The sequence below is a fragment of the Drosophila ananassae genome, chromosome 3L (assembly GCF_017639315.1).
Source record: "Drosophila ananassae strain 14024-0371.13 chromosome 3L, ASM1763931v2, whole genome shotgun sequence".
NCBI lineage: Eukaryota > Metazoa > Arthropoda > Insecta > Diptera > Drosophilidae > Drosophila > Drosophila ananassae.
In genome coordinates this window covers 15519613-15538998 of record NC_057929.1, presented here as the reverse complement: position 1 = coordinate 15538998, position 19386 = coordinate 15519613, and the positions used below count along the sequence as shown (strand labels likewise).

The 19386-nt window shown below is 45.5% G+C and overlaps 6 protein-coding genes across 19 annotated transcripts in view; 3 read left to right on the top strand and 3 right to left on the bottom strand.

The window, feature by feature from the left end:
• Window positions 1-4471: 4471 nt before the first annotated feature.
• LOC6496406 (WD repeat-containing protein 89) lies at window positions 4472-5903 on the bottom strand. Its single transcript, XM_001960810.4, has 2 exons — window positions 5790-5903; window positions 4472-5738 (listed from the first exon to the last, which is right to left on the bottom strand). The coding sequence occupies exons 1-2, from the start codon at window positions 5818-5820 to the stop codon at window positions 4531-4533; spliced, it is 1239 nt and encodes a 412-aa protein (XP_001960846.1). The 5' UTR covers window positions 5821-5903; the 3' UTR covers window positions 4472-4530.
• A 126-nt stretch (window positions 5904-6029) lies between these two features.
• On the bottom strand, window positions 6030-7781 carry LOC6496405 (eukaryotic translation initiation factor 3 subunit J). Its single transcript, XM_001960809.4, has 6 exons — window positions 7581-7781; window positions 7349-7440; window positions 7091-7204; window positions 6744-7035; window positions 6541-6677; window positions 6030-6476 (listed from the first exon to the last, which is right to left on the bottom strand). Exons 1-6 carry the CDS (start codon window positions 7594-7596, stop codon window positions 6414-6416), a joined length of 714 nt encoding a protein of 237 aa, XP_001960845.1. The 5' UTR covers window positions 7597-7781; the 3' UTR covers window positions 6030-6413.
• Window positions 7782-7815: 34 nt separating this feature from the next.
• LOC6494162 (prenylated Rab acceptor protein 1) lies at window positions 7816-8974 on the top strand. The gene is made up of 3 exons (XM_001960808.4): window positions 7816-8155; window positions 8214-8420; window positions 8479-8974. Exons 1-3 carry the CDS (start codon window positions 8070-8072, stop codon window positions 8768-8770), a joined length of 585 nt encoding a protein of 194 aa, XP_001960844.1. The 5' UTR covers window positions 7816-8069; the 3' UTR covers window positions 8771-8974.
• Window positions 8964-12218, bottom strand: LOC6496404 (peptidyl-alpha-hydroxyglycine alpha-amidating lyase 1). 3 transcript variants are annotated; one of them, XM_001960807.4, is made up of 6 exons: window positions 11855-12218; window positions 11470-11632; window positions 11175-11415; window positions 10451-10950; window positions 9950-10387; window positions 8964-9457 (listed from the first exon to the last, which is right to left on the bottom strand). In XM_001960807.4, the coding sequence occupies exons 1-6, from the start codon at window positions 12014-12016 to the stop codon at window positions 9288-9290; spliced, it is 1674 nt and encodes a 557-aa protein (XP_001960843.2). In that variant the 5' UTR covers window positions 12017-12218; the 3' UTR covers window positions 8964-9287. The 3 variants fall into 3 exon arrangements, with proteins under 3 accessions (XP_001960843.2, XP_014763806.1, XP_014763807.1); XM_014908320.3 differs by having other exon boundaries at window positions 9039-9457; window positions 9881-10387; XM_014908321.3 differs by lacking the exon at window positions 8964-9457 and adding an exon at window positions 9509-9562.
• A 56-nt stretch (window positions 12219-12274) lies between these two features.
• LOC6494163 lies at window positions 12275-12819 on the top strand. Its single transcript, XM_001960806.4, has 2 exons — window positions 12275-12566; window positions 12617-12819. Exons 1-2 carry the CDS (start codon window positions 12335-12337, stop codon window positions 12781-12783), a joined length of 399 nt encoding a protein of 132 aa, XP_001960842.1. The 5' UTR covers window positions 12275-12334; the 3' UTR covers window positions 12784-12819.
• An 88-nt stretch (window positions 12820-12907) lies between these two features.
• LOC6494164 (myocyte-specific enhancer factor 2) overlaps window positions 12908-19386 on the top strand; it is a 34977-nt gene continuing 28498 nt past the window's right edge. For 7 of the 12 annotated variants that reach the window (XM_044715668.1, XM_032450891.2, XM_032450888.2 and 4 more), the window contains exon 1: window positions 12909-13541. The gene's annotated coding sequence lies outside the window, so the exon portion shown is untranslated. Of the gene's footprint in view, window positions 13542-19386 lie in introns of all 12 variants that reach the window. The other 5 variants (XM_032450893.2, XM_032450892.2, XM_044715667.1 and 2 more) reach the window with 1 other exon arrangement.

Sequence of the window (19386 nt, the reverse complement as noted above, 5' to 3'; positions counted from 1 at the left end):
CCTTGCCCTCTGGCCGGAGGGCCGTAAAAAAATTGACTCGCTGCGGTGCGCGGAATGTATTTTTTAGAACTGACTCGGCGAACTGATCTGATCGTAAAAAAGCAAAACGACAAATGATATCTTTATGGTCCAAAGGACCAAAAAACTAAGTCACAAAGTCACAAGGTTATCCTGGAAATTGATCCCTGACTGACGTTAAAGGATGCGGCAGAGTTCTGATAGAGATACGGCGAAATCCGCAGGACTCCATCTCCGTGGCAGTTCAAAGCTCCTGCCGCCCAAATTGGATTTTCTCCAAAACACGCACGCCCGTGGGAGATCCTCCTTTGAAGCCGACCGCCGGGTGACATGCAAATTAACTGCCCTAATTTGCGGCAAGGTCTGACCTTGTGGCAGGATGCTCTGGCACCTTCCCCACCCCCATCCGCCAACGGCAGCACCACCACAATCGGCCTACTGCCATTCCGAGGGCGAGTGACCTTCACTACTCAATTTTTTCCATCTTTTTTCACAGGCTATTGCCGCACTGCTGCTGTCCGTCGTCCTGCCCGTTGTCCTTTTTAGCATAGCAAAAAATCTTAGCGATCTTAGCCGGAATCGAAGTGGATTAGGCCAGTTTATGGCCCACGCCCTCAATCCTCCATAAAACACTAAGCGCTTCGACTAATGCACTGCATTCCAAAATGTATCTGTATCTCTGCATCTGCGCTGTTGCGTGAGTATTGGTAAGTTTTTTTAATAGAGTCGGAAAGATGGCGAGGACTAGAGTGGGTGGGGGGGGGCGACTTCCATTTCCATTCATCCCCATTGGCAGCTGGGAAAGTGGCAGCAACAGCAGCCGGAACTGCTGCGCTCCAAAAATATCCAATGGATGCCATCAATTAGCATACAATTAAAAACTGCTTAAATAGTTTCCTATATGGTCTGGCCGCAGAAGCCGCCAGAGACACAGATACAGATACAGGCCACACCAAGTGGCTTCCACAAGAGCGGGGGGGACAGATCAAAGCGACGACAACATAATTGCTGCTTCACTTCACAGTTCTCAGGCACTTAGCGGCCAGCAGATACACATGAGAATCTCTCAGATGCATCTCATCGATCTTGAGTATCTTTTTTATGTCACTGCGGCAAACCGCCGGTGGCCCTTCGAGGGCTACTGGCGCCTGCTAATTGAGATTGCGACGAGTCCTTTCGGGCATCCACACTCGAGTTGCGGAAGTCCTGCCACTTCCTGGTCCTTGAGAGGGCCTTCTAATCTCAATCAGGATCTGAAGCAGATTTCACAATTAAGTAACGGACATGCAGGATGCCCGGGAGCAGAAAGACCTGCCCACTACCTGCCTGATCCTGCGAAGGAGTGATCCCCGCGAAAGTTCCAAGCTAATCCACAAATATTTTCAACTCTTTGAGTCTAATCTTCGGCTAATCACTTCCCTGAATCGCATAATTGTGCCAAGGATCTAGATGCGATCCTGGTTCCCAGAGGCGAGGTGGGAAAGGGATGGGAACGGGTACGGGAACGGGTACGGGAACCGCAGCCAAGTGGCAGCCGAGATTTGGCAAATCCTTCGGGCCAAACAATACCAGAGAATGGGCAACAAGTAGCGCGCGAATTAGCAATCCTATCATGCTTTTATGGCCAGGCCAACTCTTCTGCCCGGAGGCCTCTAGTTCAGGTTCAGGAGGAACCTACAGGACCTCTGTCGCAGTCAACCCCTTTAGGGCGGTAATTCTTTAAAATGTTTGCATTAATTTCGAGGCGTAAACGGATTAGGGCGTGCTAGCTGGGTGTAACCCGCAGCAGAAACCGCCGCCCGAGGGCACAGAGCCAGCGGCCACTTGCCTCTGTATTTGGATCTGACCTGCACACCCTACTCCGACCCTGCCCGTCTAATCCTTTCGTGCTGGCAATCTGACTTCTGGACTGGACCCGCCTCTAATCCTTTTGCTGCCTGCCCTTCGGAGGACGAAAGGGGTCAAGGGATACAGCTACAAATAGGCTTAACTCCAAATAGGCGATTACACCAGATGATCCGCCGAAAGTCAATCTGGTTTTGGGCTTAATTGTCCTCCTAAAGCCAACTGACTCCTAACTCCCACCATCCTTGCCCCACGCCCCTTCTGTTTACGTTTGTTTGTTTTCGTTTGTTTTGAGAATTTCTGGCAATTAAGTTGCCCCGATATGACACACGGGGCGGGGGCGCAACAAATCCTTTAGCCATGTCCTTTCGCCATACCTGTCCACCTCATACAGAATACCCCGATATTCCTCCAGGACTCGAAAGGTCAACAGCAGCTTCGCCAGCAGTTTTCTCCTTTTTTTTTATTTTTTTTTTTTGCCAAACAACTTTATTCATTGTTTGTAGGTTTTCTTTGGGAAATCGCAAAGATTATGCGAGGATTATGGCTTGGTTGCGTGCAATTATGCGACATCCTGCAAGGATGCCAAAGCCTTCCCGCTAAATCCTTTCAGCATCAGAACCAGACAGAAGAACCCCTTTGTGTCCGAAGGCCTTGGATGGTTTTTTATGCCCATTGCGTTGCGTTGCCAGGATCTTGCGTAAAATTTCATAACCCTACTCGGCTGGGCAATGGCAGTTCGCTGGAAAGCGCATCCTTACGCTTATCGTTTTTACCTCTTGCCTCTATCCGTTGGCTAAAAAACGACTTCTGCAAGGACTTCCGCGTAACTGCCGCGCAAAAAAAACAAGAGATCCAGGTAGGATTGCAAGTTTCTGGCTATCGGGGTATGGTTATATAACGGGTTTATATAACCCGGAGAGCCGGCAGCCGGAAAATGGAAAACGTGTAAGGATATTTCTTCTATTTTGATTTTTCCAACTCGAGTTAATTGCCCAGGCAGAAGCAGAAGCCATTGCCGGCAATTATAAAAACAGCGCAGATGGTTCCGGTCCCCTGGAATCTCTCTATCTCTCAGTATCTCAATTCGAGGGAGTTTTGGGGTTGCGTGGGTGGGTGCTGATGCCTCGGATGGGGTTGGGAGGAGGGGAGTCTTCAAGCCGAGTGATAAATGTGCGTGATTTGGAATGAATGCGCATCGATTAAAACCGCAGGGCAATCAATTTAGCGCCTTTTACGCCAAATTGGCTCGTACACAAACCAATTAATGTCAGCGGGTGAAGGCTGACACCCTCACACTCACTCGCCTGTATCCTTGCTCCGTCCCTCCACCTCCAACTCCAACTCCACCTCCAGCAGTCACCCCGAAAAACAATTACAACCAGTAAGGGGCTGGGACGAGGGATGCCCCGGATTCCGCTCAATAAACCTTCAATAAAGCCTCGCCGTCTAATTGCTGTTAACTCGTCAAATAGGTTGTTCTTCCTTCGTCCTTTCAGTGAGTGTTTAGCACTGTGGTGTTGAAGGATATCTAGATTTCATCTATATTTCATATAAACCTGGAATAAGAATGTATAACACTTTAAACTCTACTTATTTAAATGCTTTTTAGGAAAAAATCATTTTTTCAGATGAGAGACATGAGAGGGCAGAGGACAGGGTCTCTGAGAATCTGAGAAGCTGAGGCGTGGCAGGAGGTAGGTGGGCCGTAAGCGAACTGTTTGCATCAAACACCGCAATAAATGAGTGCTCCATAATTGTGAGGCGGCTGCCTTTCCGGACGAACGAGCGGCGGCCATCTTTATCATCGGCCCCCGTGCCCCGCTTCATGCCCACTCTCTCTTGGCAGCAAACTGGTTCTCTCTCCCACACTTTCTCCGCGCAGACTCCATCCAGCTGCGAGCTGATTGGTTGCTCTCCTCCGGCTCGAATGGAACACGGACATCCCATCGAGAATGGAAGCACTGCTCCTGTTTTTTATCAGAGATTTCTCTACACCTCCCCCTGCTTCTCTGCCCCAGGTGCAGGCCATTGACCAGGATGAGGGGTCTTTATAGAGACGGCTATATTATCACCAACGGCAATAAAAGTGCGGACAAAATAATAAGAGCCTGGTACGGGTTAGGTTGAACTCTGACAATATAAGGACCTAAGTGGTCACCTGCTGGATAAGAAGTATTGGATACTTTCATATCCTGCGGGAATTCTGTATCTAAGTATGTTCTAAGCATCGAAACTTCTAGAGGGAGAATAGCTGACAGAACACAGATGAAGCATGAAGAAAAAAATATAGATTACTCATAGCCACTAAGAAACCGTTATAGAAAATATATGGAAATATTCGGTATAAATATTGAAACATCAATTTTTCAAAATCAATCTTTATTTCTATGTTCTCAAGATTCCCATTATTCCTCCCATTCGTGGCGCCATCTACATTTTATAGTGTTTTACATTTATTCCCACAGAGGGCGTCTCAATATGAACCGGTAATAAGGGTTTCCAATCGGTTTGGTGGGGTTTTAACCGATAATAGTGGTTTTTCGAAACTTATCGGACCTGCAGAGGATTAACGACTACGCCCAAAAACCTAAAATAAATAAATATGTTTCAGTAGTTCAATTTTTTTTATTTATTTTCTATATTTTAAAATACATAAAAACTTATTCAATACGGCGTCTTTTTACGATTCTTCTTTCCTGACTTAATCTTTAATTTTTCACTTCCGCTGGCTTCTGACGAATCCTGTTCCGCCCAAACGGTGACAATGCCACTCTCGCCGCCTGTCACCAGCAGTCCTCTCTTGGCATCAAACACACTGTCCCTTACGATCTGCTTGTTTCCCAGATAGTTGGCCAGAGGCTCCAATTTGGTTTTGGAGGCGACATTGAACGATCGCAGGACCTCTCCGCGATTGAAATTTGTACCCGCCAAGAGGAATAGACCTCCGTCCTCCTGGTTGTGGGCATTGATCGGAGTACAATTGGCGGGATTCTTTCTTCTTATGGCTGCCGTGATGTCCGATCTCTCCAACGAGGACACTTCATCGCCCTCCTGGCACTCGTAAATCTTGAACTCATGCTGGTGCGTGATGCAGGAGACCATGTCCTTCTCGTAGACGTTCCTGTGCCACTGGAGTCGCCCCACACTGCTCTCCGTGTTGATGGTGTTCAGGAGAGCCTCGTCTTCCTCGGACTCCTTTACGTCGAATAGGTTTACCAATCCGTCACTGCTTCCGGTGACCAAAAGATCCGGGTTGCGGTCGTGAAACCGTACAGAGGTAATGTCGTCCTCGTGGCTCTCATTGTAGACGCCCATAAAACTGCGTTCGCGAACATCGAAGAAAAGTAGGTGGACGTTACTCATGTACTGCTCCGTACCGCTGCAAATAATCCGTCCATTGGCATTCCGGTCGAAGCAGGTTATCGACTTTGAAACCGGCAACTGGCCTTTGTCTTTTTCCGTGTGGCGGAATCGGGCCTGCTCTCCTTTCACCCGCAGGTCGTAGAGAAGTACATAACCATTCGTACTGCCCACAAGCACGTTGTCCGGTCCCTCGTCGAGGAATCTCACGCCGCATATGCTCGATGTCTTCGTGTCCGAGGGCGGCAGGAAGCAAAACTTTTCGAGCCTACCGCCACCGTTCGCATCCAAGTTGAATATGTGCACGGCGGAGCTGGACAAGCCTGCCGCTATCCTGCTGAACCCCCTGTCTGCATCCAGGCAAAGGACGTAGTCCCGTTGCAGGGAGACTCCCGATTCATCTTTGGGCCTGAAATTCCGAAATTCTTTGGCCAACTGTTGAGCGCTACAGGTGTCGTCGTCCCCGATGTCTTCCTCATCCTCCGAGCTGGGTAGATTCGTGGACGCAGCCTCTGGAGTAATCGAGGATCAGTTTATATTCTTCTCCAATATTTTCTACTCACCTTCGCAGTATTTGTTGAAACTATCAGTCATTGCGAATGAAGAGATGAATGAATACACAATTCCTAGGCCCTCCGTGGATGCACGTGTGGTAGAGATGGCACTTTAGCATTTTTTACGATAGCTGTTTTGCGGCTATTTTTATAGCCAAAATATCTTAAAACTGTTTTTTGGGAGAACCAATTACCCTTCCATATAAATATATATAAAAAATATTTTTAAAAATAAATACACACAAAATATACTGTTTAATATCGCATTGTAGTTTTATTCCTTTATACAAAAAGTGAATTTCACAAGAAGCCAATCTGAATACAAATACCCAGATTGTTAGCCATAATTTAAATTTTTTCATAGTTATGTACCTAAATATTCCATTGCCGGTTGGATTTGCGTGTTCGAAATTGTTCGTTGAGGTTTCCTGATTGCCTGACTTGACTCTGGATGTGTTCAGTAAGGGGTATGTATACATATATAGTTAAATATACATATTAATATAAGTTCTTCTACTATATTCAACAAAGGACTCAAATTCCTGCTCAGCATCATCTCTAACAAGAACTCTTCAACAAGCAACTATGTGTTCAATAATTAGATACATGCGGGGGCTAAAACGTGGATCTTATTCACATAAAGTCGTCGTAGTCGTCGGTGAAATCATTGCCGTACTTTTTATAACCATCAATGTCCTGCAACAAAGATTATAAGTCATTATTTTATTGCTTTCAGTACAGAGCTGCTCTCAATACTCACATCGTTTTCTGTACGCAGTGTCGCCTTGCCCTTGCCCTTGCCAGCGGGCTTCTTGGCATTCGCCTTTTCCATTTTGAGCTTTTCAGAGTGAAGAGTCTCCACGTTAATCTTGACCTTCTTGATGTCAGTAGCACTCACTTGATAGGAAGATTCACGAATCAGATTAGCTTGAAACGGTTATGCAGATGCGATTAAACACTCACAATTCACGCAGAGGCCTCGCACCAGATCCTCGACAAACTGGGGGAAGTGTGGCGACTCTTTGTACTGAGCGATCTTCCAACTGAGGGAGGCTCCGAACTCCTTGAACTCCTCTTTGCTCTCCGGGTTGAAGGCATCGAGGCCGCCACCTCCTGTACTCGTCACGCCGAATGCGTCCAGGGCGTGTTTTAGGTCAGACTCCTCCTGTATTTTCTGGAGGCGCAGCTTCTCGGCCAGCTTCTCCTCGGGCGTGAGGTTGGCCAATCGATTCGCCTCTTCCTCCTCTTCAAGTCTCTACATAAGGATGGAAATAATTATCTAATCTTGTGGGCAGGACTTGTCATCTTACCGCTTGTTCCTCTAACTTGGCTTTCAGGGCCTTGTTTGGCTTTGTTTTGACTGGCACATCTGCTTTTGTGGGCTTTTCCTCGTCCTTCTTCTCCTCTTCGTCCTCCCAGCTCTCCTGCAGATTCCAAACAGAACACCATTAGAGTAAAAGTAAAAGTGAACACGTGTACATTGTATAAACAAAGGGGAAAGCAGCCAGCAGAAAACAAGTTTCTTGGGTGGCTGGAATCCGTGTTATCGTTACGAGTTGGTGGCGCACCTTGACGTCCTCGTCATCGTCCTCTCCCTCCCACTTGTTTATGTTATTGGTGGCATTCGGCCTTATAACTACTTCGCTGTCCGCTGCGGATTCTGCCACATCACGAGATGGTCATGAAATAAAGGTTTCGGATACGGTTAGAAATGGCTAAAAATACCACCAAGGTTGGTGGCATGGCGACCACGTTTATTGTCCGCCACTGATGACGCATCGGATCGTCCTCCACACTCACCCCAATCATCGGCCATAGCTGCAAGTTTGTTGGTATCTGTATCTGTTAGTGTTGTGCTTTGTAGTTTGACCAGCAATTTGTGCTATTCCTCGCAATTTGGTGATTTTCCAAATCAAAATCTACACGAGCAGATTTCCATTAGACTAGGGATGGAGGTTTTACAATGACTTCCAGCCCTGGAAGTCTCGCCGGTGTGACCAGGCTGACAAAAACTGGGCATAGGAGAAAAAGGCGGCAGGCACACTCTGCTCCACTTGCCACATCAAATTCATTTCAAACAAAATATGTGTATACAATGTCATAGAAATTAAGAGTGAACTGTTGTAAGCCACATCGACATCGTTGTGTGCCCCAGCACCATATCGGCCACCCCGCGTCGTTCGCACAAGCCGTTGCTGCTTCTAAACAGTATTCGAAACCTAACAGAACGCTCATCCAAAGAGTTGGGGATACGTGTCGTTGATTGGAGACTAAAAGAAGCGGAGCACAATGGCCCAACACGGCTTGAATATGGCCGGAAACATGCAGGGACAACCTCCTTCTTCGGGTGGCCGGTTCTCTGTGGATCTGCAAAAGTAAGTGGCACACTTATTCCACAGTTTCTCTGTATAATCCATTCGTATTTCCCTGCAGCTTGCCCAGCCTGTCAAACTTGCCTTCTCCCCTAGAAGTGATCCAAATGGTGCGCAACTCGCTGCGGCCCTGGAGCGTCTTCTTCAACATTAACAACTTTAAGACGGCCGTCAGCATGCAACGGCTGAATAACCGGGTCCTGCGAAATTTGTCCTACTTCCAGTCAAACTACGTCTTCATATTCTTTGTGCTGATGATCTACTGCCTGTAAGCATCTTAAATCCTTCCCAGTCGCCATCTAATCCTTCTTTTGAATCGATTTTAGCATCACAGCGCCGCTTATTCTACTGGTTATTATCGCCGCCGCGTTTGGTTGCCATAAACTGCGCGTTCGCAACAGCAACTACACCATTATGGGCCACCAGCTGACGCCCAGCCAGCAGATCATAGCCCTTAACCTGGCTACGGCGCCAATTCTATTTCTGGTGGGTGCCGGTTCGGTGCTGTTCTGGACGTTGGGAGCCTCCTGCTTTGTCATCTTTATGCACGCGATCTTTTACAACATCGATGCCATCGTGACGGAAGAAAACGAAGGATTCCTCACCGAGGTAGTGTGACACTCTCAAAGCCAATCAGAATCTCAAAGATCTTGAAACGATGTTGATAATCGAAAGCAAGAAGGGGTCAGATGTATTCGCCAAAACGGGGCCTTATTAGTCAATAACACTTGCAATATCAGACTATACACCTAATTATAAAGAATTTTAGTTAGATTTAACCAGCTGACATTGAATAAAAAATCAATCGATGTGAAAAATGCATAAGATTATATTCCGTTTTCAATCTGAAGGCCCAATCCCCGCATTCGACAAGAAATATTTGGCATAATAGTAAGTTAAGTAGTATTAAATTAAAATAATACACAAGAATCATCACACAATTAAGAAGGGACAGGTTGGAGTCAACTGTTCTGCCCAATCGTCGAGAGAGTACACATTACAAAACATTGTAAAAGTATAAAAGTAATATCCTGACTAGACCAGGACTAAACTTAGTCAGTAGTTCAGTGAGGTACGGGTAGTTTGAGCTAGGAATGCTTCATTAGCTTGCGCAAGTCTTGGTCCAAATCCCATTCTAGGCAAACTGGGCGCTCGCCAACGTTGTCGTCTCCTGTTCCTCGTCGCTTGCCTGGGTGTCAAGCTTTTCGAATCCATTGCGATCCCGGTCGAGTAGCCCGCCAAGCTTAAAGCCATCACTTTTTTCCCATGCGTGGCGTCGACTCCTGCCGCCAAAGGGCATGCAACCTAGGAGTACAACATGAAGCTATGATTAGAAAATGTTTTATGAGATTCTAGTTTTAAAGACACATTCACAACGACATTTAAAAGTCCTTTAGAGTGTTCATGCATCTGGAACAAAACAGGAAACAAAATCAGAATATTTTAAAAGTATTTTAAGACAAACGGAAAATGATCTAAAGATACCATATTTTAATTGAGTACAGATCACGTTTTAATTTGGATATAAATCATAAAGTATGTACACGGAATGCAACTTACAAAAAGATGGAATGTGGACGGAAGAGATTCCAAAGTCAACTTAAAAGTAAACCATACAAAATATAATTATGCGTACAGAAGCTACTGCAAAAAATACATGAATATGTGAACGCAACACAACACAGGAAATGAGTGATCAGGAATGGTTATCTCAGGATTAGCACAGGCTCTGGTTGGATGCAGTCAGCTGCCGGTAGACCAGATCGGTGGGCGGCGCAGAGATGAGCGCCTGATTACCTCGTTTTCGCCGCTGGGCAAAGAACAATGCCAGTGCGAAGGTGGAGCCGGCGAAAATCAGCATAAGCGAAGACACCAGAATGGCCTTGCCGCTGGGATGGTGCACCGTCTGCTGGGTTGATGCATCCAAGGCGCTAGATTCGCTGAGATCACTTGTTATGCTAGAGTCCTTGGTTGCCGACAAAGACATGGGCTTCGCCAGGGACTTGTGCACGAACTTATGAATGCGAGCGGGATTAAGCTCGGCCACATAGATTTCTTTTCCATCGGTAGTGACGGCGACGTCGTGCGGATTATGAAACTGCATGTTGTTTGGTCCAAACTTGGACAGCACCTGTTTGCTGCCCATGCTAAGCACGAATCCGTGAACCTCATTGTAATGCTCAGGATGGATTCCTAGTTCGGCGGTGGGTCCATTTACGATGACGAGTTGGCCTCCTATAAGAAGAAGGGTATCCAATCAAATACTAAAGAATAGTCAGGCCAAATGGGGGTTCTTACCCTCTGCTGGAGTGTATGCCATGCTAAAGAGGCGGTCCCCAATTAACTGGTTGTGATACTGCGAGTAGAAAGTTCCGTTGCTGGAGTGGAAACACTGTACTCGACCATTCTCTCGGTCAGCGGCGCACAGCAGCTGCTGATCCGGCACCAGGGTTAAGGCATGTGGAATGGCGAAGTAGTTCTGCGGCGCAACATCGTAGGAAACCCCAGCAAACGAGTTCTGGCCCCAGGTGAGGATCAGCTCACCTGCCTGTGAGTACTTGAGGATGCGCGCATTGCAGTATCCGTCTGCTACAAAGAAGTCTCCATTGTTCAGCACCGCCACGGAAGTGGGCTTGCAGAACTTTTTGCCAATGCCGGGCTGGAAAGTTACGCCAAGAGTGAGCAGCGGTTTACCACCTGCACCGCGGGGAGCAAACTTGAACACCTGATGCATAGCCACGTCCGTCACCCAAACGTTATCCTCAGGATCCACCGTCAGGCCGTGTGGCATGTAGAAGCTGAAAGGCATAAAGAAAATGAGAATACACGATAGCTCTTAAAGAAAAATTGTAAATGCAAAGAAACTAGGAGTTTAAAGACCACAAAAATAAACATTGCAACCTTCTTATGAATAAATATTAGCCAATAGAGTAGTCGTGTCAAATGTCGCTAAACAAATAAACACAACTGCGCCTTATTTGCTTATTGTGGACTTTGAAATTCTCAAGTAAACAAAGCTTACAAATTCTTGCCCCAATCGTATTGAACCTTTCCTGTCTGTGGCTCCAGAGCAAGGATGGTGCTTTCCCTGATGGGACCGCGGAACTTCTCCGTGTACTGGTTTCTGTTGTCGAACGTGTTTTGTCCCCAGACACGGTCCACTCGGTGGAAGATGACCACGTTTCCTGCCTTGTCGAAGCTCACGGCCGTCACAGCTCCCAATTTCACGTTGTTAGCCGGCCAGGCGTTCTGGTACACATAAGCTGGGAATGCATAGATTAATATTAGATCCCATTTGACCTATAGTAGTTACTCACTTGTATTTAGTTTGGCTAGTTCAGTCTTAACGTCGGGAATGACCTGCTTGGGCGGCTGGGGCCAATTGACCGGGGTGGCGCCCGCTCCCTTCAGCATCTGCTGCATGCTGTTGCTATTTACGTTATCGTTGCCATTCTGCAGATAACGCACCGAACTTTGAGTCTGGAAGAGAGATTAACAAGAGTTTATTAGCCAGGCATACAGGAAAAAATGCCACGGAGCACCGAACACACACACAAGAGGCACAAAGCACTTCACTGCAAAATCAATATAAAATGTTGCATTCCGCCTCGAATATCAGGAAACATATGTTTATTAATGCAAATAGCTTCCACGTAGTACATCTCTCAGGTATCCAGATGGATGCCAACGATGGTGTCTTACCTGCGACGCCGCTGGCTGGGCCTCCAGGAGGAGGACGACGAAAAGGAGCAAGCACCAAGCGATTCCCAGGGAAGCGCGATCCATGCTCTTGGACCTGGTGGAAAACATTGTTGTACGAGCTCTATGGAATGCTTGTTCGGCTGCAATTGAATAAACAAACATATCGGCCTGGCCAAGAGCTCCGATTTATGACGCGACGACTGGCTGTTGAATGATATGTGCGCAGGGTCATAGATGTTCGATTTTTCTGGGGGGTTAGACAACTTTCAGTTTGATTTATTTTTAAAAGTGCTTTTTAGGGACGGGTCTTTTAAATAATTTCTATGGTTTGTTTTAGAATCTAGACTAATTTCTAGAGTTTTGATATATTTTGTGACCTTGTCTACGCCTCTGGCTGCACAGCTGAGCGTCAGGCGTTAGTACATTTTTGAGTCTGGCCGAAACATTTTTGTTTACTTCCCATGTCCGCAAATTAAAAGCATGTCGCAGACAGATATTGATAAAAGCATCGAAGTAATTATTAAAACAGAGGAGTTGGCTGACAAGATATTGGCCAATAAGCATGAGTTGACGGTCATGGACAAAAGGCGCCAGGAGGCGAGGGAGGCCCTGCGTCTAATGGAAAAGTCAGAGCAACAAAAGGTCTGGATCACAATTGGATCCTTGTTGGTCAAGATGCCAAAAGAAAAGGCAGTAGAGCTCCTTAAAAAAGGTAGGCACGATTATTTTGTAGTGATGTTAGCTAACTTTCTTCTATTCCAGATCAACAGCAGGTTGAGCAGCAAATCAGTATGATCTACTCGGACCAAAAAATCCTGGTCAACAAACACCGCGACCTGGAGTTCAAGGCACCCTTCTCAGGCACGCACCTGAAGCCACTTGAGCAAAAGGAGTTCGACGCTCTTAAAGCCAATCTTCCACTTCTGTAGAATGTTTAAATAATATGAAGCATTATAGTTTTTAAACAATTGTTTTTCTTGGCGGGCAGTGTGACCAGAAAAGTGAGACGTGGTAAAATCCAGGCAATAAACAGGGAAGTTATCGATGTATCGATATGATCAGTACGTTGACAACACTGGACCGTGTCCGTTCGTTTGTCTCGTTGTCCCCCCATCAAACAGACTTCCAATCAGACATAACTTATTTCGAAACACAGACTCTGACTGAATCGGGAATTATTGGAAAATCTGCAGATCGCTGAAGATTTCCACATGTGGCGAAAACGTGCGCTTACGTCGTTGCGTGATTGTGTGTGGTGAGTTCTCTTCTCCCACTGGCCCCCCAGCCCCCAACGAGCTCCCCGCGCAAAAGTAAAGTTTAGTGCAAATAAATTGCCTTTGCTTATCTCGGGGCGCGTTCGCGTTCGCGTCATGAAAGTGTGTGTGCCGCGTGTGCGAGAGTGTTGTTAATTAATTAACAAAAGTCGCTCCTGTTTAGCGAACAATAACAACTCGAATTCGAAAAAATTCGAGCAAATATTCGAGGGAAAATAACCGCCAAATTCTGCACTGCATATGGGCCAGTTTGGGGCGCCCACTATCCGACCGACCGCCCACCGCTTGCACTCTGGAGCCAGAAAACGAAAGTTCTTTCCTAAAAGTAACAACAACAACAAGTGCGCAGAGCGCCACACAGCCAAGAGCGAGCAAGAGAGGCTCTCGGAGACTTGGCCTTGAACTTGTGCGCGGTAAGTTGGATTCAGCCTTTCTGTTTTCCTTTCCCCAGCTCTTCGCTGCAACATCGATTGATGCAACTCTTGGTTAGATTGTTGCAAGGGAAAACCGCTTATTGAACCGCTTATTGGTTAAGTAAGCTATGCCACTTAGGGGTTAACCCCCCAGAAAAACCCCGTCGAATAGTCTTCACTTTTATTTTAATTTATTGTAATTGTTTGTTTGCATGTAATCATACTAATTATTACTCAAGTAACTCTAACTAAATATGACAAATCAAGTTCATGCATCATCTGGGGTTCCCCCTGTGTCCTTTGAAAAGTGATCCTCCCAGCCACCCCACCATCCCCAGGAAAGTAGTCACGTTCTATGCCGTAATAGAATTGTTTAACAAGCTTACAAGCCACGGCAGAACAAACAAAAGACAGACAAATGGAAAACAAACAAGTTTTTAGAAGAAAACGAAAGATTTAGAAATTGTTGTGTGTGTGTATGTCCGTAAGCTTTAATATAATTTGTAAAAATATGTGAATTAATGTTGCGGTGGAAAAAGAAAACAAGTTTTTAAGCTATTTGATTGATTTTTTGTTTGGATTTGCGGACTTGTGAGGTAGGAACTGACTCAGTCAGTTGGAACGCAGCTATTCGCAAAGAAGAAATGCACTTGAGTTTGGAAAACAATGCAGACTGTTTTCGAACTCCCTCCGATAACAGCAAATTGGTAAAATGGCGACGCGCTGATTGCGGATGCCGGCATGAGTCCTGCAGATTGAAAACCCACTTCTACGGCTGAGGAATTTTCGTTTTAGTGAAATATTACCGGCCAAGCCTGATTAATTATGGCTTGTCGCTCCGTTGTCGTTTAAAATGCTCAGCTAGACTCGGTCGGTTGTTGTCTACTATGTGTGTGTGTGTGTGCTTGGGAGTGTGCCTCGTTATTGGTGTGTGTCGTCCAGTCGAGTCCGGTTTGGGGCCGTTTGGCAGTTGCAAGTGCAGCGCTGCGCTTTTTTTTCCTTCCCTATAATGGGGTATTACGCATACGACATGGTGGTTACTCTATATGTATCTCACAGATACTTAATTTCAGTGGCAGTGTACTGATAGGTCGATCTAGCTTCGACTATCCTTTCTGGTTCCGCCTTGGATTGAATATTGCATTTTTAAAATTGCAAGCACGTTGCAGGTAGCAACAATGGTGGCAGCTATGCGGTTGCATTGTACTTGTTTCTACTCCTTTTCTTTTTGCGCCAAAGTGGGGATCAAAATTTTCCATACATCTGTTTTCGTGCCTCACCTGGGCGCTCTTTCTCGTCCCAATCGGTTGTTTGCTTAATTGTTAAATAATATTAAGCGAATTTGCTTTAAATCAGACAGCTGATTCGTCGGCTGACGGACCGAGAGCGGGCGGAAGAGGGAGAGGGAGACGGAGAGAGGCGCACGGAGTGAGCAAACAAACATATTTGACAGACTCACTGGCGGATTTTATTTATCCCCACCGGTGGGGGTGGTTGTGGGGGTTATGGGGGGATGGTGGGCAAATACATACTTGTTCTATCAATTTCTGCGCCGCAGTTTACACATGCGTCACACCCACACACTCACAGAGAGAGTACACGATTTTTAAGAAATTCAATAATAAAACGCAAAATATGATAATCATGCTAAAAAAGAGGAAAGCCCCAACTCACCACGGGCTTTTATCAAAGAGAGGTCGTGCCTGGTCGGGGCGAGAGAGAGAGAGCTGGCGCGTGTTTCTGACACACAGACACACCGAAGCGAATTGAGTTAGGAACTGGTCAACTCTTTGTTGCCACCCATTCGGTGCTCCACCACCCCCCGCGTCCAGCCCACTCGCTCAGCTGGGCCCCACTTGTTGATGAGAGCTTCGGAGCGGCGCCAGAAACTCACCACGCTTTTGGGGAATCGATTGTCGTGGGCAGGAAAGAGGAAAACAACAAACAACAAGTCTCTCTCAGCCCTTAATGGGGGAAGAGCGAGCTCCCGTTCTGGGACCTCTCTCGCTCTCTGTTGCTTATAGTGCCTGCTGGCCGCCCCCTTCCTTAGGTGCTTTGTAAAACTTATCAAGGTCGTTGGTTGGCTTGGCGTCGCCTCTTTTTTTTCGCTTTTTTCGCTTTCCTGCTACAAGCGGGTTTTTCTACTTGTCCTCCACCACCTCCTCCCGCCCCCCGGCTGGACACGTTCTCTGCAGGCTTACCGACCAACCATCCAACCAACATCCTTTGGCAAAAAATTCTTTTGCTTTTATGTTATTGGGTTTCTGCTGCCTTTTGCCGTTCGCTGTTCGCATGCTTCTGCCTTGTTATTAGTTATTGTGCTTGTCCATGAAGTGCACTTGAAGAAAAAAGGAATTAATTATAATATTTTTTAATATTATAGATCTAGGAACTCTATCTCAATAGCTCTTTAGATAATCCTACTTCCTTTGAAGTTAAAAATCAAACTATTTTTGACATTTTCCACATCTATAATATCATATTTTTTAAATATATCTTCTAATATATCATTATATTTTATAAGGACATACTTTCTCTCTAGTATATGACCTCCTAATGGGTCACTTTACTTTTCCTTTCCCCCTCCAAATATCCCCGCTCTCTTCAAACGCCCACTTTGGGCTTTTTATTTGTCGGCTCTGTTGTTTAATTTACTTCGTTTACCTTGTCCTGACGTTTACTTTGCGCGTGTCCTTTATCCTGGGATTTCTCAGCACCCCCTGCTCCGCCTGCTGCCCTTATCCCCTCTCCCTCTCCCCCTATTTGTATAAAAAAGCTTGAAATTCCCATGAAACTTAACTAAAATGTTTAAAATTATCCCGACAAACAAAAGTTTTAAACGGATTATTATCACCCATTGATTCTGGCATCAAATTAGCAAACTATAAGCCTCCAAAGATCAATATTCCAGTAGGGTTTCTCTGGAATTCCTCAATCTGCTCCTTAGCCCAATACCTGTTTCTCCTTATTCCCAGTTGGCTGGGATTGCAATTTGCAACCCGTTTCGCTCTTGAGCTAGACTGCACCACACTGCGTATACGTTATATTTGGAGTTGGGCCCCCATCCAAAGACACTTCAGTGGCTGAGAGGTATGCGTGGCTATTTTTAGCCACTTCTAATAAGCGCTTGCTATTTTTAGGCCAGGTGCTCTGACTCCGATCTTGGGCCTGCTGGCCGAGATCGTTATGGCCAGAGTGGTGGGCAGTTGGCAGAAGGAGGAAACTGTTTTCGGCCAGCTCTGGTAGTTGACTGTAGTTGGCATTGATGGTTGACTGAACGGGTTTATAAGGGAAAGGGTATCATGGTTGGCAAGGGTATCATGGTTTAAAGATTTTAAGGATCTAGTACTTTATTATTAGTTGATAAATTATATTATTTAAATTACCAGTAATAAGTAAAATAATATTAATTTTATGACTAACGAGTAAGGGCATCTATTCGTCTAGGCTTCTCTGCAATCTCCCTCTCAACAAAAAATAAAGAAAAAGACCCAAAAGCCGCAACCACAAACTTGAAAAAAATACTTCATTTGTTCCACTTGTAGCGCTGAGTGCCAAAAATCACCAAAATCATAATGTTTGATGACTGTGAAAGTTTTCAAATGGTTCATTAAGCCGCTTAAATGCGCTCTACCAGCTGCCATGGAGTTGTTTTCTTCACAAACCCCGCCAAAAATAGACAGAGGTGTACAGTTTTTGGCCAATTTTGCTCGGCCAGACAGAGCATCAGAATTTAAGAAACGGCCATCCGACTGATCTCCAGGCCCTAACGAGGAGCCCCAGTTTAGTTAATAGCCAGAAATTAAGCAGCAGATTCCCTCCCAGCCAGCCGAAAGTCCGCTTTTGACCATCAAGTTGTCAGCCTTCAAATAGACATTTCGTATCTAAATATAGCCCGAATAAATATAGCGGAACAATTAGAGCCACAATGGCCGAATGGTCAACTTCCAAACATGTTCATGGCCCGAATCGACCAGAAACTATAGTTATCCATATGAACTGGGCCAAGAAAGTAGGATGGCTGGCGTGCCGGCTAATGAGTTATCCAAATTACAGGTGGCCCGAAAATAGGTGGCTTGAGAGCCTGCCAGATGGGACTTGTCAGGACTCATGGTAGTTGACCTTTCTTTTAAGTAGTTGTAGTTACTGTAGAGCTTCTTCGATATCTAATAACTCTGATTTCTTTCTTTGGTGGCTCAGAAACTACGTCATTTTCATCTCCATCACATTCCTTGGGGCCTTTTAAGGAGTCCAGTGGCCACTCAATCAAATCACGAACAAAACCCAACTCATCCACGTACTTGGCACTTTTGTTAATAATGATTTTTAGTGCGCGCCGAACACTTGACTAGCTTGGCTAGCCAAAAATTATATAAACAAATATTTGTGTCTTGCCAAAATGTTCTTTTTCATCGACAGCACCAATCGAATGGTTGTTTTTGTGAATTTATAATGAAATAAATATTAGATAAAAAATAATAATAAAATAAATAACAATGAAGCAGCTGAAGCTGAAGTGTTATTACCTTGAGATCATTAGCGATTCGACGAGGTGCCATTGGCTCTGACTCTGACTCTGACTCTGCCTCTGCCAGCTCGCTTAGAAAGAAGAAAGACAGAGGAGGAGGGCCTTGTACTGCCGCCACGTCATGGCTGAAATCTGTGGCGAAAACGAGACTTAATTGTTTCCATTGGGCTATAACTATAATTGGCGGAGGAGAGATCTCTTTCTCGGGGCTATGCTAACGGGCCGCTGTCTGCCAGATAACAGGGGACTATTTTTAGACTTCCTAGAGATATTTTTTGCATCTCAGATCTTTATGGCCGTATTTGGCGGATAAATACCGTGATTTTGACGTCACTACAGGTGTTTTCTAGAGTCTATCCTCAGATTCTTCACAAGATTAAGGTGTCAATGGCTCAAAAAAAACAAAAAAAGAGACAAGTTCGGATAACACTGCTAAGCTGACAACCAAATCACATAGGAAATGTGTTTCTAAACACCAGACTTCGGCAGAAAGAAAATCTTAATCGAAAGGTCCCGAAAATATGCCAAATGGAGAGGGGCAGGGCGCGATAAAACAGCCAAGCAAATAAATCAATAATAGAAATATAAGAGTCGACAGGTTTATAAAGTGTTTTCGTTTTTTATGATTTGTGACTCGCGCTATCTGCGTTCCGAAACACAACAAAGCAAACTATCTTTGGGGAGAAGCCGAATACTCTCCTATAGCAGCTACAAGATACTTTTAATTTCTGCCAAAATAAAGATACTTCCAGGTAGGGTATAAAATAAAACCAAGAACCAAGCAAAGAACAGATAATAGGAACAACCGGTTCTCAAGCGATTTCACGCGTGAGTCGTTAAACGTCAATTATTGTATTAGGCGACCATCTGAAATCTGAGCCCAATAATTGGGGGGAGGAAATTAGGGGGGAATCTGAAGCCCAGCCTCATGTACCCCCGTCATCTTGTCATTTCTCCGCCGTAAGACCCACTCCGTAAGATCACCGCCCTACGAGATCGCACCGCTCGTAACTGTTAACAAATCGTGCACACGCTGATGTCATATGCCGCTGGTGCTGCCGTCCAGCTTTATCTCTCGGAAGCTTTTCTGCTTCTGCCTCTGCCTCCGTGGATGTGATGTCATTGTACAGCCGCAGCTCTATGCACTGGAACAAAATGTTAGAAGTGGGTATAGGTTGTATTATTAAACCATATCTAAGTGAAACAGTTCTGTTATCATATCCCCAGAGACTATCTTAGAAGGAATGCAGAGCTCTCTCTTATCTCTGAAGCTCTCTGGCGCTCTGCCTTTATTCTAATTGGATTGTATCTGGTTAA

Bases quoted from the DNA above. Each gene is read 5' to 3' on its own strand.
- LOC6496406 (XM_001960810.4), bottom strand. From the start codon at position 5,820: ATGACTGATAGTTTCAACAAATACTGCGAAG. The intron at 5,739-5,789 runs GTGAGTAGAAAA...CGATTACTCCAG, and splicing joins TTTCAACAAATACTGCGAAG to AGGCTGCGTCCACGAATCTA.
- LOC6496405 (XM_001960809.4), bottom strand. The intron at 7,205-7,348 runs GTGCGCCACCAA...TGGAATCTGCAG, and splicing joins ACGATGACGAGGACGTCAAG to GAGAGCTGGGAGGACGAAGA. The intron at 7,036-7,090 runs GTAAGATGACAA...ATCCTTATGTAG, and splicing joins CCAAGTTAGAGGAACAAGCG to AGACTTGAAGAGGAGGAAGA.
- LOC6494162 (XM_001960808.4), top strand. From the start codon at position 8,070: ATGGCCCAACACGGCTTGAATATGGCCGGAAACATGCAGGGACAACCT. The intron at 8,156-8,213 runs GTAAGTGGCACA...ATTTCCCTGCAG, and splicing joins TTCTCTGTGGATCTGCAAAA to CTTGCCCAGCCTGTCAAACT. The intron at 8,421-8,478 runs GTAAGCATCTTA...AATCGATTTTAG, and splicing joins GTGCTGATGATCTACTGCCT to CATCACAGCGCCGCTTATTC.
- LOC6496404 (XM_014908320.3), bottom strand. From the start codon at position 12,016: ATGTTTGTTTATTCAATTGCAGCCGAACAAGCATTCCATAGAGCTCGT. The intron at 11,416-11,469 runs GTGAGTAACTAC...ATGCATTCCCAG, and splicing joins ACTAGCCAAACTAAATACAA to CTTATGTGTACCAGAACGCC. The intron at 10,388-10,450 runs GTAAGAACCCCC...TTCTTCTTATAG, and splicing joins GGCATACACTCCAGCAGAGG to GAGGCCAACTCGTCATCGTA.
- LOC6494163 (XM_001960806.4), top strand. From the start codon at position 12,335: ATGTCGCAGACAGATATTGATAAAAGCATCGAAGTAATTATTAAAACA. The intron at 12,567-12,616 runs GTAGGCACGATT...CTTCTATTCCAG, and splicing joins AGTAGAGCTCCTTAAAAAAG to ATCAACAGCAGGTTGAGCAG.